The sequence below is a fragment of the Cloeon dipterum genome, chromosome 3 (assembly GCF_949628265.1).
Source record: "Cloeon dipterum chromosome 3, ieCloDipt1.1, whole genome shotgun sequence".
NCBI lineage: Eukaryota > Metazoa > Arthropoda > Insecta > Ephemeroptera > Baetidae > Cloeon > Cloeon dipterum.
Window position 1 is genome coordinate 7,727,734 of NC_088788.1, and position 13,326 is coordinate 7,741,059.

The 13,326-nt window shown below is 36.7% G+C and overlaps 1 protein-coding gene across 1 annotated transcript; it reads left to right on the top strand.

Moving 5' to 3' along the window:
• Positions 1-2,283: 2,283 nt before the first annotated feature.
• Positions 2,284-5,180, top strand: LOC135939168 (major royal jelly protein 5-like). Its single transcript, XM_065483396.1, has 5 exons — positions 2,284-2,384; positions 2,544-2,863; positions 3,384-3,968; positions 4,025-4,172; positions 4,595-5,180. Exons 2-5 carry the CDS (start codon positions 2,546-2,548, stop codon positions 5,095-5,097), a joined length of 1,554 nt encoding a protein of 517 aa, XP_065339468.1. The 5' UTR covers positions 2,284-2,384; positions 2,544-2,545; the 3' UTR covers positions 5,098-5,180.
• The last annotated feature ends 8,146 nt before the right edge of the window (positions 5,181-13,326 follow it).

Here is a 13,326-nt window from a genome sequence, read left to right on the forward strand (position 1 = left end):
GAAAATACGGAAATTCAACCGTCAGCAGAAGATATTAAAAGCAGCTTGTTCAACGTGACGGACTTTATTTATGAATCAACTGGATGGGACAAGCTTAATTGGTTGAGGTCTTTATGCATTCGAAATCTGCCGAAAATTGAGGTGGTGCAGTTTTACTGCAATGAGTGTACAGAAATAGAGCATCTCTGGCATCTTTGCTTTTACGAGGAAATATCATCGCTCGGATTCACTGAAAATTCAAACCTGCGTCACTTGTACGTGGACGTCGAAAATTCAGAATTTAACTTAGACGCTCTTCCCGTTATGTTTCCAAACGTTACTGATCTCATGGTAACTTTACAGAAAAAAAGTAATATTGAAAATTAATATTTTTATGTTTTAGGTTAAATGCTACTTCTTTAAAGATGAAAGGGGCAACCGAATTGATTCATTGCTCAGATTTTCTAAAATCAGGTGTCTTCACTTCATGAAAATAGGGAAATTTCCTTTGAATATTCAGCAGAGGTTTTGGCAAGCGTATGGCGGAAATCTTAAAACTCTTGTTCTATCCCAAGGTGGCTGGTACTTTGTAGATTTGAATTCGATTTTCAAACAGTGTCCCAACCTGGAGAAGATTTCATTGCTGAATATTAACATCGAGCCGAAGCAGATTGAATTTTTCGCTGAGCTGAAGGAATTCGAATGGAAATTTCGTGGCTACACTAAGTATACACCTCTGGACTTGTCAAGCATCTTAGTGGCGCCGAAGTTAGAGATCGTAGCGATTGATGACTTGATATTCGATAAGGCTGGCATTAGAAAGGTGGTCTCGATGATTCAAAACAAAGAAATCCTGGCCCAGCTGCACACCTTCGAATTACACGCGCACCCTCCCGTAAGAGTTGAGAATGACGTTGAGCTGAGAGATTTACTGGTCGACCTTGTGAAGAGTTCAAATGCTTTTCTTCCTCAACTCACCAGTGTAAAATTCTACTCGTTTAACGACATGATATTTTATCTTGGTCAGAGGCCGCCGCCGTGGTACACGTGGACGCGATGATTGTGGCCCAGCAGTTCGTTGGCAAGATAGTAATCAGGCCGAGTCATGTCACGACAGTTTATCATGACAATATTTTGACATTATGTATACAAATTGCAAGAAAAATAAATTTATTCTTACTTCCAAATATTTTTATTTCGCTCTTTTTGTAAATTAATATCCCTATGAAAAAATTTGGACTCCAATTTCAGTTTGTGAGCGTTGTTTTTGGTAAAATAGTTTAGGTTGTGTGTATTTGTTATTCGCGAATAAATTGTCTAGTCTCAAAAATGACTTATTATTTGGTCAGCTGATTCCTTAACGACCAAATTGTTTTGTATACATATATTGGATAGAACCCTTTTTCGGACCAGAAGGAAACTGTGAAGGGAAATTTAGAAGACACTGTGAATTTAAAAAACCAGGAGTGGTTACAATTTATGTGACATTTTATTGAAAATGCGGCAGTGTCAAAGAGCAGAAATGATTTAATTCCCTCACCTTCTCGCTACCGCTGCCGCACCATTTCCCTTGCAAAATCAAAAAGGATGAAAATTTCTTGAAGGGAAAAGTGGCAGACCACACGCTGAGGACGAATGGTTAAATTTCCAGCAATTTGTACAAAATGTTGTGCGTTATGACGGCAACCATCATCGTCCTGGTAAATCAATCTAATTTTGCTAGTTTTATCTACATCAATAGCCAAACTGGAGACCAATAGGAATTTACAAACCTGGGAAAGAAGGATTCCATACGCAGAATATGACGTTAAAACTCACGCGATTCTTGTCATTAAGTGGTCCGTTTTGATGGGCCCTTTTTTATTTTCATTTCGCTTTTTTCAGGTTAAAAAACTTGCAGGGATTTTTCTAATTTTCATGAAGTTTTCGAAGGCTTTTGTTTCTCTTGCTTTGCGTTAAATCATGTATCAAAAAGTCCTCTAAAATACTTAATCAAACGAAAAGACTTTTGAGAGTAGTGTTGTTCCGCCACGCTAAAAATGTGCAGACAGGCTCTGCAGCGAGGAACATTTTAAGAAAATATAATAAGAAATCATGTTTTGAAGGGAAGCAGATAAATTGATCTTGCGTGTTGTATTCACACTTCAAGCGACAAAAAAATAGTTGTGCAGATAAAAGACCGTGCAGTGAACGCAAAAACATCCGGCTAAAGAAATACTTTCATATCAAAAAAGAGGTTTTTGTGATAAAAAGTGTCGTGTTCTATTATCAGTTTCAAAATAATTTATATAGTATCTGTTGTTTGTTCTGCTGAGCAACACTTGTTTTCCGTTGAAACCTAGCCTGTGGTTGGCAAAAAATCGCATTATATTTCTGCTGTACATATATTTACCATATTGATACAGGTAGGAAATCAATTATTTCATAAAGGTAAATTTTAGACAAATTTTTGAGTTCCTCATAAATAATTAAAATAAAATACACGCATACAAACCATTTTGTTGCAGTTAATTTTTTAATAGTAGTTAAATCCAATTTTATCTCCGAAATCCCATTCTTTGAAGATATGCCTCTGCTGATATTCATTCTGCTGGGATCTTTGCTCGGCCTGTCGCCTGCGGTCAACGCCGCCAACTTTACATCCGTTTACGAGTGGGATGACCTTGATTACAACTGGCAATCAGAGGAGCGCAGGCAACAGGCCCTGCAGAACGGTACTTTTGTGCCCGAGAAGATCGAGCCTCGATATCTGGCAGCCTTTGGCCAGAGGCTGTTCCTCGGCCTGACAAAGGACCAGGGCGTTCCCGCGTCGCTGGTCTGGCTGCCCACCGCCAATACGCCATCTGCGTCGCCGAAAATGCAGTTTTCCTCCTGGGCTATGAGTGTTTGTGAATTTTCTTGTATTGTTTCAAGTATTTTTAATTTCACAAAAATTGATCCTGACGTAAATATGATTTTTTACGTAATTGATTTTTATTTCAATCAGCGGGGTTCAAATTTGCGATAAAAGTGGTTCCCACTGCGTTGACCCAAGATGGCGTCTGATGTGGGAAACAAAAAGCTCTCTTTGGATTGCCGTACGAGTGCCAAGAGTTTGTTTTTACGATCCAAAAGATACAAATAGTACAATCAAGAAATGCAAATTATGTCACAATATTGACCGAAAACTTGGTTCTTTTCGCGCATTTTCACGTGACCGGTTTTTCGCGCCATACTCCACCGGACGTCATATCTGCGCGTCGCACGAATCTGGCCTCCACTGATCGCACTCTCAATTTAAATCAAATTTCCTGCTTATTCAAATAATATTTTTCCATATATGTTTTTGTTTAATTTAATTTCAGTTGAATTCATATAATTTTAATTGATTATTTCATTTTTCTCTATTTTTAATCCCTCTTTAGGAACACTGTAGCACGATGCAGACAATCAAAGGGTTGGAGGTTGACAGTGTCGGCCGGCTATGGGTGCTGGACAACGGCTGCGAAAAATGCCCCTGTCCGCCAAAGCTCTGGATTTTCAGCCTGTCCAACACCGACAGAATTGAGCACGTCCATATCTTCCCAGAAAAAACCGTTTCCCACGATTTCCAGTCAAGATCTCTGCAAGACGTGGCGCTGGACGAGACAAACGACGAATCGTTTGCCTACGTCACCGACGTGAAAGCCAGCCAGGTCGTCGTGTTCACGTTGAAGAAAACGGACACTTGGGCAGTTCAGATGCAAGGAAAACGCTTTCAAACTCTCGCCTGTTCCCCAGAGCAGCTGTTTCTCAATGAACCTGACTCGTACGAACTCTATTCTCTTCCCTTACTGGAATTGAGGGCTGGAAACCGAGTTATGACTCCGAAACTGGTTGGCTCTTTCTCTGCGCACCCGTACAGATTGTTTTTAGACAGCACCGGATTGATGTATGCCGCATTTTTGGACAGAAACTACTTATCAACTTGGAAAACCAAGGACCCTTTCAAGGAGGAGCGATTCTATGAAGTATTAAATGTCTAACAAAATATTTTCTATTTAATTTCTGCGCCACATTTTTACAGGGCAAAGTTAAAAATATCAAAAGGCCGTACATTTTGGCACTGAGCCCAACTCGTAATTTGTGGCTGATGGTTATCAACAACAGCAAACCGAAATATACGATGCTTCGTGCTGCAGTCGGCAGCGTGAAAGATAATTCTGCGTCAACAAGTAATGAAATCAAATTATGAACGTTACAAAATGCCGCCTGCTTGGCACTCATGTCGAACCGGTTGCATAATACCATTCATAAATAGACATCTTTGTTGGGACAACAATAAAACTATTTAAATACATTGTTAAACATAATCCAGTTTTTAATTATATTCGATTATGTATTCATGTATCCAAAATTCCTGAAATGTGCAACAGTCAAAATGGGACCAAGCAATATAATTTTAATTCAGTTTTGCCTTTTTTCTGGTTTTCCACCTTATCACAATTTAACAAAAAATATCCTTCTTTTGAATACAATTTTCAGTAAAACAGAAATGGATGCAAAACTTTAAAACCTAAGTTAATTTTACTAATTTTTTTGTAAAGATTCTTATTTTAATTTTTCTATCAACATAATTCCGATTTTTTTTTAACAGGAGAACCCCCTCAAGGTGGAATTTTGGTGTTTGCTTTGATTGGAGCAAACATTATCACCATCCTCCTATTGGGAGCCCTCCTTGCGTGGATAATTATGAGGCGCAAAAAGCGACCAGTTCCGCTCCAGCCTGAAAAAACGTCAGCTTTGCCTCGTGCGCCGACGCTGCAAGAAGAAATTAAATTCGTGCGTTCCAACGCAGCGATGATCAACCGCGACGCCAAGCCAAGACTGTGGGATTCGGGGATTTATGAAGTGCCGAACGATTTTTCGCCGCCGATAAGACGTTCCAACAGACCTGAAACCTCGGCTTCTGAAGTGGTGAGGAGACTGGGACCACCACCTCCGATTCCGGTGATATACGACGACGTTGGTCCTGAGGATGAGGAACCTAAGTCACCATATGATTATGTCAGTGCTAGAACTTCCTCTGTGCATTATGAATCAATGGCTTCTTATGAGACTAAGAAATATTCTAAAGTCCCAGCCAACGAAGTTGTATAAATGGAACTTGGACATTAAATTAAAATTTTCTGACCTGTGGGGAATATACTATAATGACTATCATTAAAATATCGGGAAATGATTTCAGAACGGATGAGTTTTTTATTTTTTCTTATAACCCTCTGTGGAACCTGTCTCAAAGTATAAACAACAAGCATCACACGGAGTTTAATAAAATTTAAGCCCCCATCAAAACCAACTATTAAAGGAATTTTGTACAGCTTTTTTGTCATTGCTTTTTTGCATCGTGACATATATTTTTGTAAAATTAATTAATCATTTATCGACATTCACCAGACTACGCACTTCTTATGAGGATTCATATTGGTTCCTAAGGTGCAGCCCCACGCCTTGGCGAACTCGTCGAAATTTGCCATCGGCAAATTGGCTCTGATCCAGGACGGACTGTGATACTGTTCAATTATGGTTGCTTTCATGTATTCCTCTGATTCACTCGCGCACAAAAGCTGCAATACGATGTTATGTCAAATTAAAATTGAGGATTTTTTTAAAATTAAAAAATTACTTACGTGTGCATTAGAAACGAAGAACAGCTGTTCCGTAGAGTAGTTTTCGAAGTCCACCAGCTTACGTTTTGGGCCGTTGAGTTGCTTGTAGGCGTAAAAAGCTGCTTTCAGACCGGCGTAGTCAGCAACATTCTCTCCCAAGTGGTTAATGTGTTCAGTCTAGATACGAAAATATTTGTATTTATTAACAATTTCTTTTTTAACTCACATCATCTTCTTGTCCCCAAAAGGAAAGAAACTTTTTGAACTCCTCTATGAATTGGTTTCCGATGCAACTATCTCTCTTGAAAAGTTTTCGTGTTACGGAAGTTGGCCAACTATTAACAATTTTGCCATTCACGCCAATATCTGAGAAATATGACACTGAGATAAAAAAAAATTCGACTGACTTTATAATATAATACGCACTGTACGCGGCGAACATTTCCGCAAATTCGTGGCCGATGACTACTCCAATTGCACCATAGTCCAAGACACTGAAGCATAAATAAAATTTAAAATAGACTGACGAGAAGAATATTTAAAATTTAAGCTCACTCAAGACCGAGATTGAAATATGGACGAGACATAATCAGCAGCGGCACAACTGAGATGACAAGAAAATTTGTTGATATTTGTACAAATAAAAAATAGTACAGGTTGAAAATTTGACTGTCCATGAATAGAAGAAAATTCTTACAGATTTCATTATCGTAAGTGAAGTAGGTAGCACTAGGGTAGAACGGACTCTGCAAACTTGCGAGCCTATTTTTCTGGTTTTCACTTTTGGTCAAATACAAAGGATGGTAACCAGATATTAAGGTCAGATTTTGTACTTTCTTGAATGTTTCATTTAAACTTATTTCATCCATCCACCCGCTGTTCTTCACAATCTGCCAAAATTCAAACTTGATTGTGTCCATCATGTTCAGAACCTAAAAAAACAAAATTAAATAAATAAATTACTTTCAAGTTGTACCGAAAATTTACCGCTCCAATAGATTCCTCGTGCGGGTCCTGCTTAATGTACGCAGAAGCTAGTTCCCACTCGAAAAATTCCATCGCGCTAGAGGTGCACTGTTTCGCTATCTCATTAAAAATTTCCATGGTCACCTTCTCCGGCAAATCTAATAAAATATTCATAACTTAAGATACATTTGCTGGATAAAAATGAGTGTGGTGTTTTACACCGATTGAAAATACAATCTACAAAGCGTTCTCGTGCTTGTCTCAATTCCTTCTCGTAGGAATCGCCAAGGAGCAAATCTAGAAACAAAAAAACAATGACACGAATGTACGTTTGCTCTACAAAAATCTCTCATACTTTTTATGTTGAAGTTCATACCGTCGACGCTTGTTTGAAGGTTAAAAACACGGTGCCAACGTTCATCAGAAGCGTGTTTTCGAATAAATCCGCCACACGCGTATTGGAAGAAATTTTGGCACGGATCCGCGGTCAAATCCATCGCCTCATGCCAGCGGGCAGCTGCAAAGTGGAAAAAAAAAAATTATTTCAGAATTAATGACATTAAAATATCGAACCTGTTGCTCGACATTCCTTTGAAGTGCAGACTTCAATTTCATCGTAAAATTCATAATTTTGATCTTCAAGTGACGCATCTGCAAGATATTTTGAGATTTTTTCTTAAATATTAGAAAATCGTTGCTTTTTTCACGAGTGAAAATAGATTAGAAAATAAATCAGTTTCCTTTTGAATTATCTGGATAAATTTTTATTACCTCTATCTTGACATCCCGTTGAGTTGCAGACTTGACGGAATCCTCCGTCTTCAGGAGAGGAATCTGCAAAATAAATTAAAATATTCTTGGAGTTTTAGAAAACCATAGCTTATTTAACCAGCAACGACCGCTGACAGAAGGCAGAGCTGAATTGAAATGCAGCAGAGTAAAGATTGTCTGAAACAAAACTATATATTCGAAAGTATAGAAATAATTAAAACCATGGCAGTTGATCCATTTACCATTTCCGATATACCAAATGTCTTGTGCTCCCAGCTGCACGCAAAACTCAAAGGCAAGCGCTTTTATAGTGGCGTGCAGAGAGTTGGTATTCTTTTGCAATAACCGTATTTGCCAAAACAATAAAAGAACTCCCCGATAAAAATTAAAATGTTTGCGAGAGAAGGGAAAGTAAAAGATAGCAAAATACTTCCCGAGAAACGAATGTTTTGAGTTGTCCTGATTTTAAAAAGAAAAATGCGGAAGGAGAATGTTTTCAAATTATAATTCAAATTTCCCACTTTTATCTCATTACTTCCTTATTTTTGTTTTGTCTCACTAAAATTCATTCAATATTTTTTGTCAAATACGGTTTCGTGTCTGCACGCAGTTTTATAAATAATAAGCAAGCTCTTCAAGCGAGAATATTATTCCAAAAGTACCAATCTTTTTGCTATGATTTGGTTTCTTTAAATAAACTCTTCATAACAGGTAGATTTTTTTCCTCCGTTTATTAAGCCAAATAATAAAATGAACATCAAAATTAATCGTTGACGTCTACCAAATGACGCACTTTTCAAGAGGATTCATCTTGGTTCCTAAGGTGCAGCCCCACGCCCTGGCGAACTCGTCGAAATTTGCCATCGGCAAATTGACTCTGAACCGGAAGGGACTGTGTTTGCCTTCAATTATGGTTGATTTCATGTATTCCATTGTTTCACTCGCGCACAAAAGCTGCAATACGATATAAAAAAATTAAAATTGAGAATTTTGTAAATTCAAAAGCCACTTACGTGTGCATTGGAAACGAAGAATAGCTGTTCCGTAGAGTAGTTTTCGAAGTCCACCAGCTTGCGTTTCTGGCCACTGAATCGCTTGTAGGCGTAAAAAGCTGCTTTCAGACCGGCGAAGTCAGCAACATTCTCTTGCAGGTTTTTACTGTTATCAATCTAGATACGGAAATGTTTTTATTCGCTGTTATTTCTTTTTTAAACTCACTTCATAACTTTCGTCTTCCCAAAAGGAAAGAATCTTTTCAAACTCCTCTGAGTATTGGACTGCGATGCAATTCACTTTATCATCAAATAGTTTTATATCGGAAAATGGCCAAATATAAACAGGTTTGCCGTTCACGTCAACATCTGAGAAATATGACATTGAGATGAAAAAATTCGACTGACTATATAATATACGCACTGTACGTGACGAACATATGAGCAAGTTCGTGTCCGATGACTACTCCAATTGCACCATAATCCAAGACACTGAAATACAAATAATTGAGAATAAACTGACCGAGAAAAACATTAAAAAAACTCACTCAAGACCAAGATTGAAAAATGGAGGAGACATAAGCAGCAGCGGCACAACTGAGATGAAAAGAAAAACGGGTTGTAAAAAAATTCAAAATAATTATTCTAGATGAAAATTTGATTTTATCGATTTTTCATATATAAAATACGTAATTTAAAGTATTCAGAAATGCCATAATAAATTCTGAATTTTCCTTTTGGAATCGGTTGTATAAAACCATATTTACACTATTTTCTCTTGTTTTGGCGAGAAATGTTTTGTAAAATCTTTTTAAATAAGTTTAATTTAATCCCAAACTGTTCAATCATTCACTGTCATTCTGATAACAAATAAATAAAAAAGAAAATTCTTACAGATTTCATTTTCGTAAATGAAGTAGGCAGCACTATGGGCGAACGGACTCTGCATAATTGTAAACCTATCGATCGGCTTTTCACTTTCGGTTAAATACGCAGGATGGTAGCCAAGTGTTAAGGTCAGATTTTTTACTTTCTTGAATGTTTCAGTTAAACTCGAATCATCCATCCAATCGTTGTTCCGCACAATCTTCCAAAATTTAAACTTGATTGCGTTCATCATGTTTCGAACCTGAAAACTCAATTGAAAAAATTATACCTTCAAGTTTTGTTCCAAAAATTTACCGCTCCAATAGTTTCCTCGTGCGGATTCTGCTTAATGTACGCAGAACCAATTTCCCACCTGAATTTGCGCATCACGGTAAAGGTGCACTCTTTCATTATCTCATTAAAAATTGACAAAGTCATGTTGTGCGGCAAAGCTAATAAAATATTAATAACTCAAGAATCATTTGGAAATAAAGCGTTATGGTTTACGTTGGTTGAAAATACAATCTACAAAGCGTTCTCGTGCTTGTCTCAATTCCTCCTCGTAGGAATCGTCAAGGAGCAAATCTAGAAACGAAAATACAATGATTCGGATTTATTTTCTCTACAAATTTCTCATACTTTTTATATTGTGGTTCATACTGACGTTGCTTAATTGAACGTTTAAAACTTGGTCCCGACTCTTAATAGAAGTGCTGTTGGTCGCATGTTTTGTAATAAATCCACCACACGCGTATTGGTAGAAATCTTCGCACGGATCCGCAGTCAAATCCATCGCCTCATGCCAGCGGTCCGCTGCAATGTTGAAAAAAAAATTCTTTTAAAGTTAATGGCATTAAAATATCTAACCGGTTGCTCGACATTCCCTTGAAGTGCAGACTTCAATTTCATCATGATATTGATAATTTTGATTGAACTGTCCTTCTTCAGGTGACGAATCTGCAAATAATTTTAAGATTTTTTGGAGTTTTAGAAAACTATAAGCCTGTTTTACCTGCAAAGACCACCGAGAGAAGGCATAGCAGAATCGAAATGCAACGGAGTACAGATTGGCTGAAACAAAACTTTAAATTCGGGAGTAAAGAAATGATTTTAAGTAGTAAATCAAACAACCATTTCTGATATTCGAGCTACCAGTTTAAGTCGTTAACACGGCACGCAAGACTCAAAATCAAACGCTTTTATGTAGGCAAGTAGAGAGTTAGTATTCTTTTGCAATAACCGTATTTGCCAAAACAATAAAAAACTCAACGGTTAAAATTAAAATGTTTGCGAGAAAAGGGAAAGAAAAAGATAGCAAAATACGTCCCGAGAAACGAATGCTTTGGGTTGTATCGATTATAAAATGAAAAGTGCGGAAGGAGAATGTTTTAAAACTATAATTCCCCTATTCTGGTTTTATCTTCTTACTTCCTTATTTTTGTTTATGTCTTACAAATATTAAAAATTCAAAAATATTTAATATGAACAAACATTTCCTTCAATCCTCATTTAAGTCAATCATGGTTTTCGTGTCTGCACGCTGTTTTTAAATTATAAGCAGGCTCTTCAAGCGAGAATTTTATTCCAAAAGTAGAACTTTATTTTCCACTCTCTTTGCCATGAATTTATTTTTTTCAATTAACATAGTTTTCAAAGTTTAAAAATATATTGAACATCAAAATTAATCGTTGACGTCTACCAAACGACGCACTTTTCAAGAGGATTCATCTTGGTTCCTAAGGGGCATTTCCACGCCTTGGCGAACTCGTCGAAATTTGCCATCGGCAAATTTACTCTGAACCGAAAAGGGCTGTGTTTTTGTTCCAATAGGGTTGATTTCATGTATTCCATTGTTTCGCTCGAGCAAAAAAGCTGCAATACGATGATGTATCTAATTAAAATTGAGGATTTTTAAAATTCAAAAACCACTTACGTGTTCATTGGAAATGAAAAAGAGCTGATCTGTAGAGTATTTTTCGAAGTGCACCAGCTTGCGTTTCTGGCCGCTGAATCGCTTGTAGGCGTAGAAAGCTGCTTTCAGACCGGCCAAGTCAGCAAGATTCTCATTCAAGGTGTCATTGCCATTAACCTAGAATAAGAAAATATATATTTATTTTTTAATTTTTTTTAAACTCACATTAAAGCTTTCATCTTTCCAAAAGGAAAGAAACTTTTTGAACTCCTCTAAGTATTGGACTCTGATGCAATACTCTTGCGCACGAAAAACATGTCTGACGAAAGATGTTCAAATATAACCAATTTTGCCATTCGCGTCAACATCTGAGAAATATTACTTTGAATTTAAAAAATTTCGACTGACTATAGACGCACCGTATGTGGCGAACATATGCGCAAGTTCGTGGCCAATGACTACTCCAATTGCACCATAGTCCAAGACACTGAAATAGAAATAATTAAAAATAAACTGACCGAGAAAAATATTTTAAAAGAAAACTCACTCAAGACCGAGATTGAAATATGGAGGAGACATAATCAGCAGCGGCACAACTGAGATGACAGGAAAAATGGTTTGTAAAAAATTTAATTAATTTAACTAATTATTGGATGAAAATTTAATTTTTCCTAAATAAAATACGTAATCAATGAAATACAGAAATGAGACTATCTCTTTAAATCAGCTGTAGAAATTCCGTCTAATCCTTAAAATAGAGGGCAAAATAATATTAATACTATTTTTTTTGCATTGGAGATTTTTAACAAAAAAAAAATTCATAACGATAGAAAAAGTTTTTGCTCTTTTTTATGATAAACCTATTATCTATAATTCAAATTAAATTTGACTTTTAATTTCTTTTATAAAGCTTGAAGCATGTCAAAGAATTGTAAATAAACTAAAAGTTTAATATTTTCTCTATTTTTGAAAGGAAAGTGTTGTATAATCTATTTTAATTAGCTTAAATTAATCCCAATCCTTTTAAACATTCAAAGCATATCTGATAACAAAGAAATAGAAGAAAATTCTTACAGATTTCATTTTCGTAAGTGTAGTAGGCAGCACTAGAAGTGAACGGACTCTGTGCCATTACAAGCCAACCGAACGGCTTTTCACTTTCGGTTAAATACGCAGGATGGTAGCCAGGTAGAAAGGTCACAATTTTTACTTTCTTGAATGTTTCATGTAAGCTTTTTTTATCCATCCACCCGCTTTTCCTCACAACCTTCCAAAATTCAAACCTGATTGCGGCCATCATGGTCCGAACCTAAAAAAAACTCGATTGGATAAATTTCACCTTCAAGTTGTTCCGACATTTACCTCTCCGAGAGTTTCCTCGTGTGGATTCTGCTTAATGTACACGGAAAATACGTCCCACATGAATTGGTGCATCACGGTAAAGGTGCAACGTTTCGATATCTCATAAAAAATTGACGTGTTCATCTTTTCGGGCAAATCTAATAGAATATATTCATAACTTAAGATTCATGTGGATAAAAATGAGTGTTGTTGATTACCATGATTGAAAATACAATCCACTAAGGTATCTCGTGCTTTTCTCAATTCCTCCTCGTAGGAATCACCTTGGAGTATTTCTAAAATCGAAAATACAATGACACGAATTTATTTTCTCTGCAAGTCTCTCATACTTTTTACGTTGGAGTTCATAACGTCGTTGGTTAATTGAATGTTTAAAACTGGGTCCCCCCGTTCAGTAGAAGCGTGTTTTGCAATAAATCCACCACTCGCGTATTGGTAGAAATCTTCGCACGGGTCCGCCGTCAAATCCATCGCCTCACGCCAGCGGGCCGCTGCAAAGTCGAAGATAAAAATTTCTTTCAGAATTAATGAAATTAAAATATTTAACCTGTTGCTCGACATTCCTTTGAAGTGCAGACTTTAATTTTTATTTTTTTGTAATATTCATAATTTTGATTGAATTCTCCATCTTCAGGTGTCGAATCTGCAAAATATATTGAGATTTTCGTGGAGTTTTATAAAACCATAAATTAACCAGCAAAGACCGCTGACAGAAGGCATAGCAGTACAGATTGTCTGAAAAATAACTTTAAATTCGGAAGTAAGTAATGATTTTAACTGAAACTAGTTAATCTATCAACCATTTCCGATATGCTCGCAAAGGTCTTCTGCCCCCAGCTGCAGTCGTCAA